Source organism: Anomaloglossus baeobatrachus, chromosome 2 (genome assembly GCF_048569485.1).
Source record: "Anomaloglossus baeobatrachus isolate aAnoBae1 chromosome 2, aAnoBae1.hap1, whole genome shotgun sequence".
NCBI lineage: Eukaryota > Metazoa > Chordata > Amphibia > Anura > Aromobatidae > Anomaloglossus > Anomaloglossus baeobatrachus.
In genome coordinates this window covers 120,432,859-120,457,768 of record NC_134354.1, presented here as the reverse complement: position 1 = coordinate 120,457,768, position 24,910 = coordinate 120,432,859, and the positions used below count along the sequence as shown (strand labels likewise).

The following is a 24,910-nucleotide window of genomic DNA, read 5'->3' as shown; positions in this document are numbered from 1 at the left end:
GGGACAAAATGTAGAACTGGTGGAGGGTGGTTGAACTAGATGGACTTAGGTCTTTTTTCAACCTATTTAACTATGTAACTATGTTATTATTATTATTATTATTTATAAAGCGTAATGGCTTTTTCATTTCTTACATGGCTTTACCCCATTTATTGCTTGTATATTGATAACAATAATTGTGTTTCTTTCTCTTCCACTAAAGTGATCATAAAAAGGTCAAACTGTCCTAATCCCACCATAAGCTGTAAATCCTCTCACCAGTCCTGTAGAAGTCCTGAGTTTCATCATTTTGTAGGAAGCAGCTACTGCGAGCAGAGTTATGTTATCTTTTAGAGTTCTAGAATCATGAAAATGGCTACTTTTTAAATTCTTTTTAATTTCATAGCTATAGATGAGTGGTAACTGCATGACTTGTCTACATACAAGACATAAAACTGACGCATGAAACATTTTTGCTAGTTTTTTTAATTTCTATTTCCTGTCTGTTAACACCTGTTTTATTATTGCACCTTGCAATCGTATTTTTTACGTATAATAACACCCATTTTTTTTCCAAAATCACAAAATTTGTGACATCCCTTTATTTTCTAAACTCTATAACAAAAATTTTCACCCAAATCTGGATGCCAAGAAGTTCCACGCCACTTGGACATATTAATGGAATTCCTCCCGTAACACATAGCACAGTATTTTTTCACTAATGCACCCCCCTCAAAGGGGAATATAACCTTTGGAGATAGTTGACAGATATAGGAAATGATTGCTTAAATCTTATTAGTTTCAGGGATTATTAGTGAAATTTCCTGTGGTATTGTAATATCACACAAGTTGTTACACATTACATGGAAGCACTCATAGCACGGTCTTAGAGAACCAAGTATATAGATTTCCTGAATGTTTATTTACATGGTATACCTCATTTGCCTTAGGTATAAAAAAATCTATTCAAAGTATCCAAGTGTGATCCAAATCTAGCTGTAAATGTTTTACCTGCCTGTCAAGGGCTTAACTTATTATCCACTTTGCATACTGTCATACAAATACTTAACGATATTTTTCATTACCTTTTAAAAAGTAACTAAACTTTTTCTCTTAATGTAATTATTTTTCAGTCTTTGTAAAGCTATGAATCTTTGTAATACACGCCATTGCCTTATTTTGCTTTGTTTTCCCTCAAATTGTATGCCGAAATGACTGTTTTACCTGCCTTGTTCATACATTTGGAGAAGCTGATTTGAACTGCAGGTAAAGCAAATATTTGTACTCCTGTGTGAGCTTCTCTGCTCACCTTTCCTATGCTCAGGCTCTACAAACCCTCTCTGTGTTTACAAACACCGTCTGAACACAGGAAGGGGTGCAGAGAAGCTCACACTGGAGCAAAGATATTTGCTAGAACAGCAGTTTAATGAGCTACTCTAAGGGATACTTTGCACACTATAACATCGCAAGCCGATTGTAGCAATGCCGAGCGCGATAGTCCCCGCCCCCGTCGCAGATGCGATCTCTTCTGATAGCTGCCGTAGTGAACATTATCGCTACAGCAGCTTCACACGCACTTACCTACCCTGCAACGTCGCTCTGGCCGGCGACCCGCCTCCTTCTTAAGGGGGCGGGTCGTGCAACGTCACATCGACGTCACACGGCAGGCAGCCAATAGAAGCAGAGGGGCGGAGATGAGTGGGACGTAAACATCCCGCCCACCTCCTTCCTTCCGCATAGCCGGTGGAGGAAAGTAAGGAGATGTTCCTCGCTCCTGCGGCTTCATACACAGCGATGTGTGCTGCCGCAGGAACGAGGAACAACATCGTACCTGTCGCTGCAGCGAAATTATGAAAATGACCGAGACTACACAGATCACTGATTTACGACGGTTTTGCGATCATTTATCGGTGCATCTAGGCTTTACACGTTGCGACGTCGTTACTGGCGCCGGATGTGCGTCACTTTCGATTTGACCCCGACGATATCGCAGTAGCGATGTTGCAACGTGCAAAGTACCCCTAAGTGCATGAACAAGGTAGTCAAAACAGCCCTTTATACATAAAATATGGGGGGGAAGCAAAATATGGGAAAAGAGAATAATAGAAAGACTGATAGATAATTTAAAAAAGTTTAATTACTCTTTAAGTATCATCTGTACAGTTATTTGGGCATATACCTTTTAGTTTAATATTCTAGCCAGTTAAAAAATACAGTTTATACAATTTGTTATGACCCTAAATTGGAATTTATTAAACAATTTGCAACAGAATTCTGGTGGAAATTTATTTTTACAAATTTGTCTTAGTGGAGGGGTATGGCCTACTGCAGCCTGACATTTTTACTTTAATTTTCACCAGAAACTGATGTAAATATCACAAATTTACAAAAGCCCATAGCTGACATAAATTTGTTCTTCGGCAGCTTAGGCATGCAAAAGATACAACACATTTATTAAGATGACTATATGTCTTACTACATTTGATGCATTTTATTCCAATGATTTATAAAAATGCTAGACTTAAAGGAAGTCTGTCAGCAAGTTTTTGCTATTTAATCTGAAGACAGCATGCTGTACAGGTCAAAACACAGATTTTAGTGATGCCTTTCTTATCAAGGTCCCTGCTGTTTTTTACCTGCTATGTTTGTTTTAGCTTCAGGAGATTACCATTGTCGGACTAAGGCTGGGTTCACACATAGCGACAGCGACAAGGACGTCGCTGTTACGTCACCATTTTCTGTGACGTAACAGCGACCTTGTAAGTCGCTGTTATGATCGCTGCTTAGCTGTCAAACACAGCGACGCAGCAGCGATCATAACGTCGCTACATGTGCAGAGAGCAGGGAGTGCGCACACTGCTTAGCGCTGGCTCATTGCTCTCCTAGCTACAAAACACATCGGGTTAATTAACCCGATGTGTACTGCAGCGACATGTGCAGAGAGCAGGGAGCCGCGCACACTGCTTAGCGCTGGCTCCTTGCTCTCCTAGCTACAGTACAAATCGGGTTAATTAACCCGATGTGTACTGCAGCTACATGTGCAGAGAACAGGGAGTGCGCACACTGCTTAGCGCTGGCTCATTGCTCTCCTAGCTACAAAACACATCGGGTTAATTAACCCGATGTGTACTGCAGCTACATGTGCAGAGAACAGGGAGCCGGCACTGGCAGCGAGAGCGGTGGAGGCTGGTAATGAAGGTAAATATCGGGTAACCAGGGAAAGGGCTTCCCTTGGTTACCCGATGTTTACCCTGGTTACAGCTTACCGCAGCTGCCAGATGCCGGCTCCTACTCCCTGCTCGCTTCATTTCGTCGCTCTCTCGCTGTCACACACAGCGACCTGTGCGTCACAGCGGGAGAGCGCCTTTGAAGAAAACGAACAAGGGCTGTGTGTAATGAGCAGCGATCTCACAGCAGGGGCCAGATCGCTGCTCAGTGTCACACACAGCGAGATCGCTAATGAGGTCACTGTTGTGTCACCAAAACCGTGACGTAGCAGCGATTTCGGTAGCGATCTCGCTGTGTGTGAAGCACCCCTAAGTAAGCTAGAGGTCATCTAGTGCAACACCCCCCTTCTGTGATTAGCAGCTCACTGTCTATAGATATTTTACATAGAGACCCTGGTGTGGGCCGCTTTCTCAGCTCTGCTGCATTGCTAAATCAAAAACTTTGTGTCAGAATTGCTGTACCCAGTAAACTAAGTGACACATCGTTGGAATCGGGGTCTATTTGGCTACATCATGCTGCACTCAGATGGGGTAACAAAAACCTGCTAACAGATTCCCTTTAAGCAAATGTCTCCTAGATGTTAGCTTACTTGACTACTAAATTTCTTACAGCATCTTAAACATTTAATGTTGGATAATCATTATGGAGAAATACAGGTTTTCTTGGTTACAGATGACATAGATATGTTTTTTCATTACAGTTCTTTGAGAATTATTTTGTAATTATACATCTACTGTAAGAGACAGATATCTCTGAGAACATATAAGGATGGCTTAAAAACAGAAGAGTAGGAATCCTCGATCAGTTGGTTAGATCCTACATTATGTGCTGATTCATTTTTTAATATTTCAGTGTGACAGTTAAGGGTGCTTTACACGCTGCGACATCGCTAGCGATTGCTAGCGATGTTGCGAGCGATAGCACCCGCCCCCACCGTTCGTGCGACATGTGGTGATTGCTGCCGTAGCGAACAATATCGCTACGGCAGCGTCACACTCACATACCTGTTCAGCGACGTCACTGTGACCGCCGAACAATCCCTCCTACAAGAGAGGGGTGTGTTTGGCGTCACAGCGACGTCACAGCGGCATCACAAAACGGCCGACCAATAGAAGAGGAGGGGAGGAGATGAGAGGCCGGGACATGCCGCCCACCTCCTTCCTTCCTTCTTTCCGATGGACGCAGGTAGGCTGATCGTCGTTCCTACGGTGTCACACACAGCGATGTGTGGTGCCGCAGGAACAATGAACAACCTGCGGAATGAAACACCAACGACATTAGATTAGGAGCGACGTGTCAACGATCAATGATTTTTGCCGTTTTTGCGATCGTTGATCGTCGCTCCTAGCTGTCACACGCTGTGATGTCGCTAACGACGCCGGATATGCGTCACAAACACAGTGACCCCGACGATATATAGTTAGCAATGTCGCAGCATGTAATGCACCCTATAGCCTCAGTTTTTCTGATAAAACACACAGGCAAACAAAAGTTAAAGTGGTTGTCCATTTAAAAAAATAAATGTGTTTTACAATAGCAAAGTATCTAACTTATTATATATGTCAATGAATAAAAATGTCCCAATCTTCATTGTCAGACCGGGTCCCTAGCTTGTGCTTAACATAGGGCAGTGTTTCGGTGCTGTGTATGATGGGGTTGGCTTACTGGCTCATTGCAATACTTAAGCTAGCCCCCATTTTGTCTCTGCATCAGCATTCACAGAGAATAGAGCTCACTTAATCAAAGAATCATGGACTGTCATCACCAGAAATGTCAGCTAACACCACCTATAATTTACAAAGAGGGGAGGAAAAGTGAGGAGCAGTTTGAGAAAATCAAGCCATATGGCAGTTAGTGAGCAATATATATTATCTCAGAGCTGGATTCACAGCTACACCGCTCAAAAATCACTCAAAAATGTGGTATAATGTGCTAATTTTCCACATGTCCTAAACAGAGAAAGAAAGAAGTGTGCGATTCCCTGATGTCTCTGTCTACTGTGTATGGGATATATCCAAGCTACTGATAGAATCATAGAATGTTAGAGTTAGAAGGGACCTCCTCCAGGGTCATCTAGTTCAACCCCCTACTCAATGCAGGATTCACTAAACCATCTCAGATAGACATGTATTTGTTCCTAACCACTAGCTCAGAGATAACTGAAAACTAGAGACAGAGCCTGCAGAGGGGAAAACTAATAGAAATTACAGGATTCAAGTCACATAATGGCCAGCAATAGGGGTACACTGTAAAGCATACATGTAAATTGTACATCTTACCATTTTAAACACATACTTTCTATGGGAACAAAGTAAAAGGAAAATCCAGCATCCGCATATAAAATTAAAACATGGCTTTATTGAAAAAAATTAAAAACTAGAAAAAACATGACAATATTCCAAGTAGACTAGATAGTCCATCTACGCGTTTCGAACAGTTAACCTGTTCTTAATCATGATTTGTCATGATTAAGAATAGGTTAACTGTTCGAAACGCGTAGTCGGACTATCTAGTCTATTTGGAATATTGACATGGTTTTTCCTAGTTTTTAATTTTTTCAATAAAGCCATGTTTTAATTTTATATGCGGATGCTGGATTTTCCTTTACTTTGTTCTCAAGTTCTACCTGACTGCCGGTCAGGCTTCCGGGCACCGTACCCTCAGTCAACAGTCCGGTGAGCTGTTCACATCTTCATGTACATAACTGAAATATTCACATTCTAAAACATTTTTGTATAAAGTTTCTATAACAATTTACATGAAAGTAAAATTGTAATATTGTAAATATTGTAATATTGTAATATATATATACAATATTTATTGTAATATATATATATAGTACAATGTTACATTATATATATGTATATATATATGTATATATATATATATATATATATATATATATATATATATATATTGTGAGGCAGTGACAGGGGTAATATTTGAAGACCGCTATGTGTCCCCCAGAATGTGTCTGGAAACCCTCTGAGTTTGCTATAGCTATTACTGGGAGTATAGCACAAAGGGTAACAGGGAGACAGATCCCTCCTCCCAGTCCAGGTTTTGTAGCAATCCTCATGTCCGGCAATTTCGTTTAAATCATGCAGAGCACAGCAGGGTGTGTCTCAGTTGAGAGCCAGGCTTGGTGAAGCTAACACATGCCATGTGAGCTGGGCTGGCTCTGTGTAGAGTGAACACAGGCCAAGAGTGTGAGCCTAGGAGAACCTTACACAGATCCCTGCGGTTAACAAGGTCCTAAGGTAACAAGACATTTTGATGCAAAGAATTTGTCTATATGCACCGGCTGTGATCCGGAAGAGACTTTGACAGTGGGAAATTGGATCTATTTATGCTGCAACAATAAATAGACTGTTGGCGTGAACACGCTGCTGCCTCACTGCCTCACGTTTTTGCCCAAGCAACGCTGCTACCTCACAATATAGATATATATATATATTATGAAATAATATGATCTGTTAATAAAGATGTAACTATAATAGTTGTAGGAGTTGGATACTGAAGCTTAGAGCGGCCCAAAAGGTCCTTTTGGCCCATATGGTGAGACCAATACTACTAAAGACCTGTGATTATTGGGGGTCCTGATAGAGATTCTGCAATGGGGCCAATTGAGCTACACGTTAAGCCATTTTTATCGTAGTTAAGCCTAAATATAGTAGGTACTATACATTGTATCGTCAAAATATGAAAGCGCATGTGACGGTATAAAGACAATTGCATCAAGCAACTGTTTTGGATCTCATAGAGCAGAACTATAATGTGAACTATTAACTGTATTGTTGTAAGAGTCTACCACACAAGGTTACAGATTTATGATTAATGATTAGATGAATGAGCACAGTGAAATGTCTATGGTGGTTGTACATGAAGGACAAGGATGTGAGCTTATTGCCATTGGCTGTGACACCCATATATAATGTATAACCCACCTGTTATTGTACTAAATTAATCTCACTGTGTGAATGGTGATCTCAACAGAAGAGGAAATCTCTGTTGGCCCAATCCCAATTGACAGTCCCTCTTGTCTGCTGCCATTCCTGTCCTATGTCCAATATCTGATGGTGGGGCTTCAATGTTGTTGTCTAAAGAGCCGGAACCAGAAATGAGGATCAGGGTCATGCCTATCACAAGACAAGGTTATCTATTGAAATGCAGATATGTACACTGGGGATGGGTACATTTTTGTTGACCTTCGCAGGTAAAAAATGAGTCTCCATAATTCTGAGCAAAGGGATGTTCCAGCAATTCTTTGTTAAAAACTTGTCAAAGGTAAAAACAAAGCAAAATCTAAAGTGTCAAGTATTTCAAATGCAAAACTTTTCTTTGATTTATATACATGCAAGTTGCACAGACATAAAAAAATAAAAATAAATCACATATTCCCAAAGCAATTCTAAATGTAATCTCTTAATGCTTCCACATTGCCTGAGGATAAATCGATGAATGAGACCGGCCTTGTCTTATCATGTGCATGTTGGGCATTTACTTTAGGATTTACGTAAGGTAAAAAAGCAAGGACTGGATGAAAATTTAATGAAGATTGAAATGCAAGGATGGAGCAAGGTAATTATTTTTATAGAGATTAGATGATGAATAAGTAAAAGTGTCTTCTTGCCATCAATGATGCAATCACGTAATTCTAAGCACAATAATACTGTCTACGTGGCATACGGCTCTATAGGAAATACTTCGGCTAGTTTTCATGGAATTATTACTTTGGTATCAACTAGAAAAATGCGATTGATGCAAATCAGCTATTGAGAAACCAGCTCATTCATGTTTAGTTGTGCAAACCGGAAGGTTAATATACAGTTTCGGACAATGTAAAAATAAATAGAGCATCTTTCTCCTTGTAGAAAAGTCATACTGCAGTTCATTCACCCGATTCCTGAATTCCTTGAGCATGTAATATGATTTAGTATTGACATCCGATCTAATAAAAATTTGGAAATTTAAACTTTTTTGAATTTGAAAATAAATAAATAAATAAAATAACTTAGATTATCCTGAACCAGGGGTCAATGAAACAATTGTCTCCTATGGTAGATAGCAAGGCCAAGCAGCAAAGAGACCGGCTGTATGTGAGTCTTAAGGATAGACAAATACTGTACTGGGAAAAAAATAAAGACATCCTCAGAGTAGTGCATAGTGTTTCTTTTGCGAGGTTAAGAATTTGTAGGAATTGTAAATTGATGGTTATTGTTGTTTAGGTTATAATTAACGAATCCCTTCAGAACTGAGATGAATGATATAAAAATAGAATTATAACAAAAATAAGGTCACAAGACCTATTAAAAGAAGGGCATTGCAGGAGATGTGCTGTCCGGTATACACAGCAGACCCTCTTTCGTTAGGCATTGGGACACAGGAAGACAATAACAAACAGATATGTTCAGTGGACGTATGTATTACTGAAGTACCCGCTTTTTCTCTCCGTCAGCCAGTTTATGGCCTATAAGATTCTGCTGCATATTCTTCAAATAAAATATATATGTACTGCTTTATTCCGAATCTCGTGAGTCTTGTCGGGCCAATGCCTTCCTCTTTCCTCTCTCACTTTTTGGAAGTTTTGCTTTGACAATAGGAATAGGAGGTGGCGTATCCTCGTTATCTGATGAAAGTCTCTCCGACCATTGAGTACCCGCTGCCAGACCACCACCAGTAGGGCCTGAGGCCCGTTTATCAAAGTGGGGTTTTGAGTCTGATCTCTGTCGATGAGGCTGCATATACCTTTTAGGGTATAAAAATAGAGCTGGGTCTGGCATAGCTTCCAAATCATCATAATTAGTCATTTGCTCTCTCTGAAAACTGTCTCTTGACTTTTCAATGCCCAAGGAACAGTCAGGTCTCCAGACACTCTGGTTCTTATGTACTCTCCGTCTGACTCTTCCCTCGTGGTAAGGTTGCTTGACTCCTACGACGTCCAGCGGCCGGGAGGTCATCTGGTAGCTGTTTTGTGAGCTTTGCGGTTTTTGCTTGGAGGCATGCAATTGGAAAGACAGATAAGCTGCAGCTTCAGTTTGTTTATGGAGCTCAGTATTTAAGATGGTCACTCTGTGACTTCTTCTCTTCAGCTCTTCCAGGAAACGCCTTTCTTTATCTCTTAATTTAGATCTCAAAGCTGCAACTCGATTCTCCCGGAGATAGAGATCCTTTTTCAACTGGAGGTTCAGCTGTTCTTTTTCGGTGTATCTGGCTTCCAGAATTCTGCATTTTTCCTCCATTTCAAACTCAAGTTGATCTGAAAAATTATAAAGATGTGTTAGCAGTGTCTAATATTGCTTTGGAGAAATTATGACATATTCTAATATGATACAGCATTATTTTTTTACGCACTGCATACTTACACATGCTACAATTTTACTTGCTTATATAACACCATAACTGTCTCCATTGGGGTTCACAATTAGAGATGAACGAACCTGTGGAAGTTTGGTTTGGGGGGGTTCAGCTGGACTTTTGAAAAAGTTCGGTTTGGGACCCGGACTTGATCTGAACCCCAATGGAAGTCACCAATTAGGCAGTTCGGATCTCCGCCCATCACTTTTGGGGTGGGTGAGCACGGTTTTTCCCTTTATTTTGTTTTTGGTGCACACTACACCTGATCCCACTGTTGTTACCCCCAGTGTGAGTCGATTAAACATTGCGAGCAGCTCCATGGGCTGAGCACCGAGAGTACCCGAGCACAGCGATGCTCACACGAGTGGTTTGCATGTGTAAAGCACCCCAACTCCAAATCTAAACTCATTTTTTTTGGTAAAGTCTGTGTTTGGTATGAACACCAAACTTCGGGTTCTCTCATCTCTATTCACAATCTAAATTCCTTATCAGTAGGTCTTTGGAGTATGGGAGGAAACTGATGCAAAATAATTGAGAGAATATTGAAACTCCTTTCAGATGTCATTTGAACCCAGGACCGCAGCACTGCAAAGCAACAGTGCTAACCACTGAGCTACCATGGATTAGACAGTAAACGTCTCTTTAGTGATTTTCAGTCTCATTGGATGAATTGGTAGTTGTGACCAAACTGAGATAAAATCCTCTATAAAGTATAGCGTTTTGTGATGTTTTTGTGTTGATGACAGACATAAACAGGGAAATCTATTCAAAATTGATCTGTGAATAGGTCAGGAACTTGTGAAACTATCTCAGTGGTAGAGTCTGTGAACTTGAACTTCAACCTAAATTAAAGACCATCTTAACCTTCTTGTCTCATTTCATACATTTGTAAAAGTCAGTGAAATGAAGGTTGAATGTTTAGTGTCATGAGATTTCTAATAGCAAAACTGTCCGAGTTGTATATGAGAAAATAAGCTACAAAAACTATTGGATCCCAACATTGCCATCTTCTCACAAGTATGTAGGCATCTCTTTTTTAAACTTGATTCCCCCATAAAGCAAATATTTTTACAATATTATCCAAATTACAGCTTAAAGGATAATGAAAATATTATAGACTTTTTCTTATGCTATAGCCATTTTTCTATATTATTTAGGAGATGACCCACAATAGCCAAACCACCGATAGCATTTGCTCGAGTTCAAGCTAACCAGTGCACCGGTTTGTATTGATCCTGTACATATACTTTTGGTTTGAGCATATGGTTGGGTTCTCAGGACCCAAACCCCCCAATGGTTAACAGTATTGAATAACATATAACAAATATTTGAAAGTGAGTTACCATTAAAATCCAGTTTAAGTATTAATCATGAAGGCACATTTTAATTTTACATTTTTGTATCTTAATATGTAATGGTTATGAGAGCCACATACAGTAATTGCTGAAATGAAGCCGTATAACTTGTTGTTATACATCATCCATCCTAATGCGCGGAGGCTTCACCAGCCCATCAGATACCTCCACCCAACACAACAGACACATAAATATTCTCTTTCATATGAGTCACAGCTGCAAAATTTACATGTTAAAGGCAGACACATTTTAGGAGCCGGCTAAAACAAGTCTTAATTAGTACTGCTTCTATTAATTATGGTATATTATAGCCAAAAGTCTGGCTGGAGGTGCTGTATACAGCACTGAGCCTGTAAGACGCTTGTGTTCTCATGCCATAAGGTGTTCCATGTCTGTGTCTGGGAAAGGAGGAGGTAAAATTAGGACGTAATGGATAAAATGCTGCAGAACCTGTAATTATAATTAGAAAAGCTGATGATTCTCATATATCAAATATTTCAATAGTGGAAAGGAGGTTAATGTTGAACAGTGTGGGTATAAAAGCTGAGTGATACCAGGAATCTGGTGTTGCCCCCAATACGGCCACCAGTACCATAATGTTCTGCCCAAGTTCTTTCTAAGGACCATGTTTCTGGTATGTGTTGTAGTCGTTTTTTTTTTCTTCACGAATACTACCAGTGTCAAACTGGGGCGGCAGGGGACCACCAGTAACATTAACTCTGGGGGTACACTGATCAACGACATGCAAATATTACATTCACAAGTTTACATATATTTCTCGATAATAACATACTGGGTAGCTTGTAAAATAAATCATGAGATGCTTCCTTTGTCTGAACATAGGGAAACAAGTGTATTGTGCCAACTTCTGATCATGGTTGGGGGATAAGTGATGTACTACTATGGCAAAGGGGCCCACCCGAGGATTCTCCTGTTCTCCTGTGGGCCAGTCTGAGCATGGATATACACATATTCACTATAACCTATGAGGCTGCTCACGTCTGTTTTCTTTCCGGCAGGGCCAATACAAGTCTACGAGTCCATGAAAAACACATACAGCACACGGATGGCAACAATGTGCCATCTATGTGCCATCCATGTACTATATGTTTATATGTGAACGTATAGGACAAGCTTTGTAATATCTTTTTCTTTAGCCATACCTGAAAAACACGTATAGCACATGAATGACACATGGATGGCACACTGATGACACATGGATAGCACACTGATGACACATGGATGGCACACTGATGACACATGGATTGCACACTGATGACACATGGATGGCACACTGATGACACGTGGATGGCACATAGATGACACATGGATCGCACATTGATGACACGTGGATAGCACACTGATGACACATGGATGGCACACTGATGACACATGGATGGCACACTGATGAAACATGGATAGCACACTGATGACACATGGATGGCATACTGATGACACATGGATAGCACACTGACATGTGGATGGCACATAGATGACACATGGACAGCACACTGATGACACATGGATGGCACACTGATGACACCTGGATAGCACACTGATGACACATGGATGGCACACTGATGACACCTGGATAGCACACTGATGACACATGGATGGCACATGGATGACACATGGATGGCACACTGATGACACATGGATAGCACACTGATGACACATGGATGGCACATGGATGACACATGGATAGCACACTGATGACACATGGATAGCACACTGATGACACATGGATGGCACATTGATGACACATGGATAGCACACTGATGACATATGGATGGCACACTGATGACACATGGATTGCACACTGATGACACATGGATGGCACACTGATGACACGTGGATGGCACATAGATGACACATGGATCGCACATTGATGACACATGGATAGCACACTGATGACACATGGATGGCACACTGATGACACATGGATGGCACACTGATGACACATGGATGGCACACTGATGAAACATGGATAGCACACTGATGACACATGGATAGCACACTGATGACACATGGATGGCACATGGATGACACATGGATGGCAAACTGATAACACATGGATGGCCCACTGATGACACATGGATAGCACACTGACTTGTGGATGGCACATAGATGACACCTGGATAGCACACTGATGACACATGGATGGCAAACTGATGACACATGGATTGCATACGAATGACCCATGGATGGCACACGGCTGACTCATGTATGGCCCACTGATGACACATGGATGGTACACTGATAACACATGAATGGCACACTAATAACATATGGATGACACACGGATGGCACATAGATGGCACACTGATGGAAAACACTGTTTTTTATTTGCACATGTGAATAGGGTGTAAATATTTAGTAGCCCAAGCAGATGCTTAATTTTGTTACAAAGAAGGTTAAAGGATATGAATCCTCAGAAAAGTGACATTGTTTAAATCATATTTTCAACTAAATGTATTTTTTTTTAATTGTTGGCACTTGTTTTATTCATATCACAATCTGTAAAAAAAAAAACAAAAAAACAAAATTAGAAATATTGCATTTTTCATACTGGCAATTGTGGCTATTTTAGGCTCATACTTTCTGTCCTTCCAAGAAGAGTTTTCACCAGACTCATTACTATAACAGGCAGGATTACAAAGACTATTAAATAGAGATGGGCGAGCACTAAAATGCTCAGGTGCTCGGTACGCGAGTCCAGCAGGTTAGATGCTCCGAAAGAGCTCAACTTGAGTAACGAGTATTATGGAAGTCAACAATTGGCCAGTTCGGCTCTCACCCACAAACAGACAACCATAAACAGAGCATTTCCAGGGAGAGGTTGGGCGGATTATTATTTTTTCATTTGACACTCTACATCCGAAAAAGTTGCTTTACACCCAGTGACAGCCTTTCAGAGACTTCCAATGGCTCTCCCTGGGGCGCCTGCACACATCATGCAGTGAAAGAACCCTATGCATTGTGGGCATTTCACGGATGAAACATCCGAGCACCTGCGATAGTCGACTGAGCTCTTCGAGTACCCATGCACTCAGGTACTCGATCGAGTAATAAACAGTGCCGAGTACGCTCGCCCATCACTACTAATAACACCTCTCTACACAGCTGATAACACAGGACCCACTATTTACAATATGCGATTTCACAGCTCCCCTCCCTTCACATGGACCTTCGCTCAGGCTCATTAGTTGCTTCAATAAAAACATAGGGTCTTAGTGAATACTTTATATTGCTGCTAATGTACAAGTGAATTCCTGAAACAACAAGTAGGAGTCTAAAATAGTCCAAGAGGTCAGCGGAAAGAAAATTCCAAAATAATAGGTCATGTTCTGATGACATATTCCCTTTGAAGAACGCTCATGCCATATGCAAATCACCTTTTTGCAATTAAAAATATATTGATCTTGGGAGACAAGTAACCTGGCTGTGATCCAACCCTGTCCAATGTGACATGATTGATGTGCCAGAAGATTGGCTTTGAGAAGACTTACCCTGTCCTCAGGGACATCAATCAAGACAAATTAGGTGGGATTATAGCTCGTCTATAATGACTTGTCTGCACAACATCTCTAGCACACTGACTGTAGATTCTATGAAACATCAAAATTTGGCCTCAGCTTTAACACTAGAAGTCCCAGAGAGGGGTCATTTAACATTTCTACCTTTGGAACCCAGAGACGGGTCGAATGACCTGAAGGATTTTAGCTAACATCCTATAATCACCGTAGTTTGTTCTGTAATTAAGGCCATTACTGTCGCACCACAGGAGGTTGTTGTTCTCCATTGAGTTTAGCCATTTAGTTTCTAGTTCGTTCTATTCAGTTTATTGTATTTGGTCATTTGACCCTCTTTCGGGACTTCAGGAGGGAGCTCGAAATTTCTAAGACTTCTAGTGTTAAAGGAGCAGAAGATCATGGCAGTGGTGCCAGTTTAGAGAGGCTGTGATAAAATAAAGAAATAACAACTCTCCTCCCACCTGTCTCTCCAGAAATCCGGTGCACATGCTCCTTATTTTTATATACAAGCAGATGACCACAGCAGCCACATACTGGCCACTTATAATTAGAGATCGAGCGTACTGCCGTGGATTCTGCACTGGATCGGTGGGGAAAATAGAGGTGACTATAGTTTGTTTTGTTATTTTTTACATCTGCTGCTTTTATTTTTTCCAAGGCTGAAAGATTTTTAGCACGAGCATCCTGGAGTTAATCTGTTAAGATGCATCTTCTGGTAGATCTGACACAACACTAAGTGGCAGCAAAGCACAGTACATAAGTGTGCGGACCAAGAAACCTGTGTACATGGTAAAACGCTGCACACCACAGGCATTCAAGAAAATCCTACACTATAGATACTGGGTATTAAAATTTATGCCGCCATTACAGGTACATTAGGTAAAATATTAGGGACGATATTACCAAGATTTGTGTTAGTGTTGGTAAAGGAGTTGATTGACACAAAGATAACCACAGTCCATAAATGCTCAGCTAATGTCACGTTCGTCTCTCTGTCTTTGGAGATTAGTGACAGGTTTAGGACTAGAGTCACTCATTACCATCTAAGACTTTATATTTAAACATAGTTTAATTTCCGTTGTTTTGCATCAGTCACAATCCGACGTTTTGAGAAACAACTGAATCCTGCAGAGCTTCAGTTTTTCCCCATAGACTTGTATTAACGATGGATTGTGACTGATGGCCCTGCGTTGCATCCGCTATGCGACTCATCAGTCATGAAATGTCTGACAGTCGGGCGAAAGCAACACAGAATGTAACATTTTTTTGTAGCGGCAAAAAAAACACACCGCACAGGATTCAGTCTGGCACCCATCATGGTTATAATGGAAGCCTTTGGGCGCTGGAATCTGTCAGTATCCGTTAAATAACGGATTCTGGCGACAGATCCATTTTTAGCAACAGAGCATGCTCAGAAGTGGAAATTCCTTTCTGGTTAGTACAAAATTCTCTCTCTCTCTCTGTCGGTCGGTCTCTCTCTCTGTCGAAATCGGTCTCTCTCTCTCTGTTGGTCGGTCTCTCTCTGTCGGTCTCTCCCCCTTCATACTCACCGTTCACCGGCGCGGCGCTGCACGGCTGTCACACTACTCCGGCGGCTTCTCTTGGTTTTGAAGATGCCGGCCGCTCATTATTCCATCTCGTATTCACTGCTTCCCCCGCCCACCGGCGCCTATGATTGGTTGCAGTTAGATGAGCCCCCACACTGAGTGACAGCTGTCTCACTGCAACCAATCACAGCCGCCGGTGGGCGGGTCTATATCTTGCAGTACAATAAATAAATAATTTAAAAAAAATGGCGTGCGGTCCCCCCCAATTTTCATACCAGCCAAGGTAAAGCAACACGGCTGATGGCTGGTATTCTCAGGATGGGGAGCCCCACGTTATGGGGAGCCCCACAGCGTAAAAATATCAGCCAGCAGCTGCCCGGAAATTCCGCATCCATTAGATGCGACAGTCTCGGGACGCTACCCGGCTCATCCCGAATTGCCCTGATGCGATGGCAATCGGGGTAATAAGGAGTTAATGGCAGCCTATAACTGCCACTAGGTCCTAGCTTAGTGATGGCAGATGTCTATGAGACCCCCCATCACTAAACTGTAGTGAAAGTAAGTAAACACAAATGCCGAAAAATCCTTTATTTGAAAGAAAAGACAAAAAACACCCTCTTTCACCACTTTATTACTCCCCAAATACCCCTCCAGGTCCGATGTAATCCACAAGAAGTCCCACGACGCTTTCAGCTCTGCTACATTGGAAGCTGACAGGAGCAGCTGTAGAACACCGCCGCTCACTGTGAGCTCCACAGAGCAACTGAAGTGAGTCGCGCTGTCAGCGGTGACATCACTCAGGTAGTGCCAGTGTGTGTGCTGTCATGATGGGGACAGTAGTACCTGTGTGTGTGCGGTGATGATGGGGGCGGTAGTGCCGGTGTACGTGGTGATGATGGGGTGGTAGTGCCGGTGTGTGTAAAGTGATGATGGGGGCGGTAGTGCCTGTGTGTGTGCGGTGATGATGGGGGCGGTAGTGCCGATGTACACGGTGATGATGGGGGCGGTAGTGGGGGTGCGTGCGGTGATGATGGGGGCGGTAGTGCCTGTGTGTGTGCGGTGATGATGGGGGCGGTAGTGCCGGTGTACACGGTGATGATGGGGGCGGTAGTGGGGGTGCGTGCGGTGATGATGGGGGCGGTAGTGCCTGTGTATGTACGGTGATGATGGGGGCGGTAGTGCCTGTGTACGCGGTGATGATGGGGGCGGTAGTGCCAGTGTGTGCAGTGATGATGGGGGCGGTAGTGCCTGTGTATGTGCTTTGATGATGGGGGCGGTAGTACCTGTGTGTGTGCGGTGATGATGGGGGCGGTAGTGCCTGTGTGTGTGCGGTGATGATGGAGGCGGTAGTGATGGTGTACGCAATGATGATGGGGGCAGTAGTGCCGGTGTGTGCGGTGTGGGGGCTCTCTCTCTCTCTCCTCTTTACCAGGTAACGGATCCGTTTTTCTAACGGATCCGTCCCATCAGTTGTACCACAATTTGCAGCGCATCAGTCACATCAATCACAAAACTGATTGTGACTGATGCAAAAGAACGGAAGTGTGAGCTTAGTCTTAAACATTTTCTCAAGGAATTATCAGGATACAAACCTCTTGGCTGGAATGGAAATTAGTTACTAAGAAGGTATTTTACTCTGGAGGACCTCATCTGATGTTGCACTTCAAGTAAATGAAACACATGGGTCTTGATTCATCAAGCCTGGAATTTTTCCGATCTTGATAAGGAGTAGGTGTGCTGGAATCAGACGTTCGTGATCCATTAAGAGGTGCAAACCTCTTAGTGAATCTGACGTGTCTGAAAGGGAGATACGCCTCACCAGAAGTTCTACTCCAATCGGGGACTGAAGTTAGATTTGTGCCTTAAGGCCACTTTACACGCAGCGATATCGGTATCGATATCGCTAGCGAGCGTACCCGCCCCCGTCGGTTGTGCATCACGGGCAAATCGCTGCTCATGGCGCACAAGATCGTTAACACCAGTCACACGGACTTACCTTCCCTGCGACGTCGCTGTGGCCGGCAAACCGCCTCCTTTCTAAGGGGGCGGTTCGTGCGGCGTCACAGCGATGTCACACGGCAGCCGTCCAATAGAAGCGGAGGGGCGGAGATCGCAGGGCAGGTAAGTGCATGTGAAGCTGCCGTAGCGATAATTTTCGCTACGGCAGCTATCACAAGATATCGCAGCTGCGACGAGGGCGGGGACTATCGCACTCGGCATCGCATCCATCGGCTTGCGGTGTCGTAGTGTGCAAAGTACCCCTAAGTGTTTACTTCTTTTCACTTACAGATTAGTAATGGGGGGTCTCATAGAGGCCTCCCATTACTAATCTAGGGCTTATTGGCAGCTGTGAGCTGACATTAACCCCTTATTCCTTTGATTTCCACCACACCAGGGCAATCGGGATGAGCCGAGCAAATTTCCAGAATTATCACATCGAGCGGATGCAGTAATTCCGGGTGACTGCAGGCAGCTATTTTTAGGCTGGAGGGCCCTTCTAGGTTTCAAAATTGGAAGGGACCACACGCTGGTTTTGTAAATTATTATTTTTTTTGTTAAAAAGCTGCATGCTGTCCCTCTTATTTTGATACAAAGACAAGATAAGCGCATGGCTGGGGGCTGCAGCCATATGCTTTATCTGTGATGTGTATCATAATATGGGTTGCACCGAATGGGTAGATCACCCTCCTCGGCATGTTTGCGCATGGCTACACCTTCTGGCACATGGGTTAGGTTTGTCCAATTATTCTCTCCTTCTTGCAAAGTATAATCACCTTCCTATCCTCCCTGATACTCATTCCTGTTCCAGTAAATCCTAAAATATGTTTATTTCAGCTAGTGAGGAGGAAATATGGAGTCATCATACCAAAATCTTTCTTAGGCCCCCTTCACACTTCCGTGAAAATCACGCACGTGTTTCACGGATGTGTCAAAGGTGCGTTTTCCCCTCCGTGTGCCGTGTTTATGGCACTGCGTGTGTTCTCCGTGTGTTATCCGTGATAACACACGGAGAACGGGACCTTTCAACTCACCTGTCCCTGGCGTTGCTGTCCGTGGTGCTGAACTTCGCTCTCCAGCCCTGCCGACTCCCCGCTGCTGCTGCTTCTGCCTCAGTGAAGTGAATATTAAATGAGCATAATGAGCAGCGGTCGGCAGCAAGTGACAGCAGCGGCAGAGTCAGGAGGGCTGGACAAGGTGATTAAAGATTTGTTATTTTTTTCTCTGACACGTGTGTTTCAGAAAATTGATAGCTACAAGATGGATGGGTAATTCTTCCCCAAAGTAAAGGGCCTGGGCTGAGTAAGGCTTAGTACACACATAGCAAGAAAATCGGAGCAAGTGGAATGCGATAAAAAAAATCGCATTCCACTCGGACCAATATTACTCTATGGGGCAGGTCCCATGAGCGATTATTTTCTCAGCCCTAATCGGACCGAGAACACAGTCGCAGTATGCTGCGAGTGTAATGCGATCCTGTTTCTCTCGGACCCATTCAAGTCTATGGGACAAGAGAAACATCGCACTGCACTCGCGTTACACAAGTGTAATGTGAGAATCGCAATAGCTGGCAACGGAGGAGATAGGGAGCTAAATCCCTCCCTTCCCCTCTGCAGCGCTGGCCCTCCTCTTCGCATCTGTGGTCTGGTTGCACCACAGTCGCATGACCCTCGCATGACACACGGTTCCCTCTGTGCTACGAGCGTGTGCCAAGTGTCATGCGAGGACTCGCAGTAATCCCCGTGTGGCCTCAGCCTAAACAAAATAATCACATATGAGAACACAAGTGTAGGATAATAGAGGATGCCCTCAGGAATTTGACAAGTTATGGGACATATGGAACTCATCGGCACATACGTCTTTAACAATTTAGGTATCATTTATATGACCAACTAGCTAAAGTACCCGGGCGTTGCCCGGGACAGTAACTGTCTCTCTTCGAGTTTCTGTCTGTCTCTGTGTGTCTGTCTCAGTCTGTATCAGTTTCTCTGTGTCAGTCTCTCTGTCTGTCTCTCTCTATCTCTGTGTCTCTCTCTTTCTCTGTGTCTGTCAGTCTGTCTCTTTCCAGGTCTGTCTCTTTCCAGGTCTGTCTCTTTGCCCGGGCTGTCTCTTTGCCCGGGCTGTCTCTTTTCCCGGGCTGTCTCTTTTCCCGGGCTGTCTCTTTCCAGGGCTTTCTTTTTGCCCGTCTGTCTCTTTGCACATGTGTCTATTTGCCCGTCTGTCTCTTTGCCCATCTGTCTTTTTGCCCATCTGTCTGTCTGTCAGTCTTTTTCTGTCTCTCTCTATCCGTCTCCCCACTGACATTGTGGTTATTATTATCTCACACATAAGCTTCTTATACTAACAGTTTATTTTGTTCCTATAGCAACCACTGACAGTTGCTATTAATAGCCTCTAGCTCCCACCTCCATTCAGTTTAATGGAGACATGTTTTTGGAGAGTAACTGTAAAGCGTGGGGTTAAATTTTCCTGTCAAAACATAGTCTATAACGTTCCCTGAGTCACATGGGGCGTCTGTGCAAACTTTCGTGATTGTAAATGCGATGGTGCGGATTCCTTTAGCGGACATATACAGTCAGGGCCAGAAATATTTGGACAGTGACACAAGTTTTGTTATTTTAGCTGTTTACAAAAACATGTTCAGAAATACAATTATATATATAATATGGGCTGAAAGTGCACACTCCCAGCTGCAATATGAGAGTTTTCACATCCAAATCGGAGAAAGGGTTTAGGAATCATAGCTCTGTAATGCATAGCCCCCTCTTTTTCAAGGGACCAAAAGTAATTGGACAAGGGACTCTAAGGGCTGCAATTAACTCTGAAGGCGTCTCCCTCGTTAACCTGTAATCAATGAAGTAGTTAAAAGGTCTGGGGTTGATTACAGGTGTGTGGTTTTGCATTTGGAAGCTGTTGCTGTGACCAGACAACATGCGGTCTAAGGAACTCTCAATTGAGGTGAAGCAAAACATCCTGAGGCTGAAAAAAAAGAAAAAATCCATCAGAGAGATAGCAGACATGCTTGGAGTAGCAAAATCAACAGTCGGGTACATTCTGAGAAAAAAGGAATTGACTGGTGAGCTTGGGAACTCAAAAAGGCCTGGGTGTCCACGGATGACAACAGTGGTGGATGATTGCCGCATACTTTCTTTGGTGAAGAAGAACCCGTTCACAACATCAACTGAAGTCCAGAACACTCTCAGTGAAGTAGGTGTATCTGTCTCTAAGTCAACAGTAAAGAGAAGACTCCATGAAAGTAAATACAAAGGGTTCACATCTAGATGCAAACCATTGATCAATTCCAAAAATAGACAGGCCAGAGTTAAATTTGCTGAAAAACACCTCATGAAGCCAGCTCAGTTCTGGAAAAGTATTCTATGGACAGATGAGACAAAGATCAACCTGTACCAGAATGATGGGAAGAAAAAAGTTTGGAGAAGAAAGGGAATGGCACATGATCCAAGGCACACCACATCCTCTGTAAAACATGGTGGAGGCAACGTGATGGCATGGGCATGCATGGCTTTCAATGGCACTGGGTCACTTGTGTTTATTGATGACATAACAGCAGACAAGAGTAGCCGGATGAATTCTGAAGTGTACCGGGATATACTTTCAGCCCAGATTCAGCCAAATGCCGCAAAGTTGATCGGACGGTGCTTCATAGTACAGATGGACAATGACCCAAAGCATACAGCCAAAGCTACCCAGGAGTTCATGAGCGCAAAAAAGTGGAACATTCTGCAATGGCCAAGTCAATCACCAGATCTTAACCCAATTGAGCATGCATTTCACTTGCTCAAATCCAGACTTAAGACGGAAAGACCCACAAACAAGCAAGACCTGAAGGCTGCGGCTGTAAAGGCCTGGCAAAGCATTAAGGAGGAAACCCAGCGTTTGGTGATGTCCATGGGTTCCAGACTTAAGGCAGTGATTGCCTCCAAAGGATTCGCAACAAAATATTGAAAATAAAAATATTTTGTTTGGGTTTGGTTTATTTGTCCAATTACTTTTGACCTCCTACAATGTGGAGTGTTTGTAAAGAAATGTGTACAATTCCTATAATTTCTATCAGATATTTTTGTTCAAACCTTCAAATTAAACGTTACAATCTGCACTTGAATTCTGTTGTAGAGGTTTCATTTCAAGTCCAATGTGGTGGCATGCAGAGACCAACTCGCGAAAATTGTGTCACTGTCCAAATATTTCTGGACCTAACTGTATACACACACACACACACACACTCAGCTTTATATATTAGATTAATGTAATGCGGTGTTCGGCTTTGCATTCACTGGGTGTCATGGCGGTGTCACACTCTGCTCACACCGCAAAGTCTGACAAGCAGCCTCGGATCTCTTAGTTACACAGCCTGCCGCAGGCGTCGGCTGTGTTTTGCTTCACTGCTCTCCAGTGCAGCAGGAGTTAATTCCTGCAGACTTGTGAACAGTTGCTAGGACCTCAGTCTGCTAATGACCCTCCACAGCTGCCTTTACCCTTATAAGGTTCTGGATCCTGTTGCTGGTCGCTGGATATAGTTTCAGCGATCCCAGTCTTTGTGGTTATCCAATTTCATGGTGATCTATATAGTAGCTTTTTTGTGTGGTGTGAAAGTTCCCTAGTTGTGTGTTTATTTCCTACCCTTTACTTTATTCCCTTGTACACATAATGTCCCTCCTTTGTGTTTGAGTGCAGTGTGTATGAGTTTTTGTTCCCCCTTGCCTGTGTCATTTCTGTGGGGTTTTCTTTACTGGGTTTCTGGCCCACTCCCAGGGTGGGCAAAGTAAGATCAGAGCTCAGACAGGTGTCAGGGTCATGCTGGGGGCTTGAAACTGGCTACCATCAAGCCTACCTTTGAGATAAGGGACAGTGCAGGGTCTGGAGTCTGAGGGCCAGCCTAGGGGCCCCTATTCAGTCAGTACATACCCCATGACAGTTAAAGGTTACATATAGTTTGGAGATGTAGGTGGGAATCTTACAGTAGGCAGCAAAAGGTTTTATGGTTTTATTGTAATTGTTACATCTAAACAGCTTAATTTCTGAGCTTGTACTTTATGTTTTATGACAGAACAGTAACATGCAGCATCAGACTGGCTACCAGAGGAATCTCCAGTAATACCAGGCCTGGCCGCGGTTACCTGCACTCAACTCCGGAGCTCTCACCTGAGCTCTGGAGTGCAGGCTAGACAGAACTCGGGGTTTGCAGGACTGAACCACGAGTGCTGAGTGATTGATTCCCCGGCGATTGCGGTTCAGTTCATGACAGCTCCAGACAGGCCGGGTAGCAATCCGGAGCTCAGCTGACAGCTCCGGAGTGCAGCCTGGCCTGTCTGCAGTTGTCATGAACTGAACCGCAATCGCCGGGGAATCAATCACTCAGCGCACACGGTTCAGTCCAGGCTGCACTCCAGAGCTCAGGAAAGAGCTCCAGAGTTCAGTGCAGGTAACCGCGGCCAGGCCTGGTATTACTGGAGATTCCTCCGGTAGCCAGTCCTAAGCTGGTAACATATATATTGTTTCTATGCTTCTTCAACACAACATGGCTTTTAATTGACTTACTAATATCAATCCATGTAATGGTGCGAGTACCAGAGCAGCTCTGATATATATATATATAGATATATATATATATATATATCTATATATATATATATATATATATATATAGATATATATATATATATACAGTACAGACCAAAAGTTTGGACACACCTTCTCCTCTCTAGAACAACTGTTAAGAGGAGACTTTGTGCAGCAGGCCTCCATGGTAAAATAACTGCTAGGAAACCACTGCTAAGGACAGGCCACAAGCAGAAGAGACTTGTTTGGGCTAAAGAACACAAGGAATGGACATTAGACTACTGGAAATCTGTGCTTTGGTCTGATTAGTCCAAATTTGAAATCTTTGGATCCAACCACCGTGTCTTTGTAGAAAAGGTGAACGGATGGACTCTCCATGGCTGGTTCCCACTGTGAAGCATGGAGGAGGAGGTGTGATGGTGTGTGGGTGCTTTTCTGGTGACACTGTTGGGGATTTATTCAAAATTTCAAAATTGAAGGCATACTGAACCAGCATGGCTACCACAACATCTTGTAGTGGCATGCTATTCCATCCGGTTTGCATTTACTTAGACCATCATTTATTTTTCAACAGGACAATGACCCCAAACACACCTCCAGGCTGTGTAAGGGCTATTTCACTAAGAAGGAGAGTGATGGGGTGCTACGCCAGATGACCTGTTCTCCACAGTCACCAGACCTGAACCCAATCGAGATGGTTTGGGATGAGCTGGACTGCAGAGTGAAGGCAAAAGGGCCAACAAGTGCTAAGCATCTCTGGAAACTCCTTCAAGACTGTTGGAAGACCATTTCCGGTGACTACCTCTTGAAGCTCATCAAGAGAATGCCAAGAGTGTGCAAAGCAGTAATGAAAGCAAAAGGTGGCTACTTTGAAGAACCTACAATATAAGACATATTTTCAGTTGTTTCACACTTTTTTAAGTATTTCATTCCACATGTTTTAATTCATAGTTTTGATGCCTTCAATGTGAATCTATAATTTTCAGAGTCCTGAAAATAAAGAAAACTCTTTGAATGAGAAGGTGTGTCCAAACGTTTGGTCTGTACTGCATATACCCCATATATCTTTTGATCAACAATGCATATTGTTGTACTTTTGTTTTCTACTTCTGAAGAAGTCTTTTGGAATACATGTATTATTGTAGTCTAATAGTTTTTAATAATACAAATAAAAAAAAACATTGAGGAGAATAACCATGAGAGCAATTAATAGAGATAGGTTTTAGTCATGTAACTTAGAGGATTGTTATCTTGCAACCCAGGATCGCCTTGTAGCCTCAACCTCAGGCGAGGGCTTTGTGGTGACCTTTGGCTGCACAGCATTCACATTAAC

The 24,910-nt window shown here is 43.0% G+C and overlaps 1 protein-coding gene across 1 annotated transcript in view; it reads right to left on the bottom strand.

The window, feature by feature from the left end:
* Window positions 1-6,134: 6,134 nt before the first annotated feature.
* Window positions 6,135-24,910, bottom strand: part of CCDC92B (coiled-coil domain containing 92B) — a 116,610-nt gene continuing 97,834 nt past the window's right edge. The window contains exon 4 of the mRNA XM_075335291.1: window positions 6,135-9,466. Within this exon, the coding sequence (XP_075191406.1) occupies window positions 8,727-9,466 (740 nt within the window). The 3' untranslated portion in view covers window positions 6,135-8,726. The remainder of the gene's footprint in view (window positions 9,467-24,910) is intronic.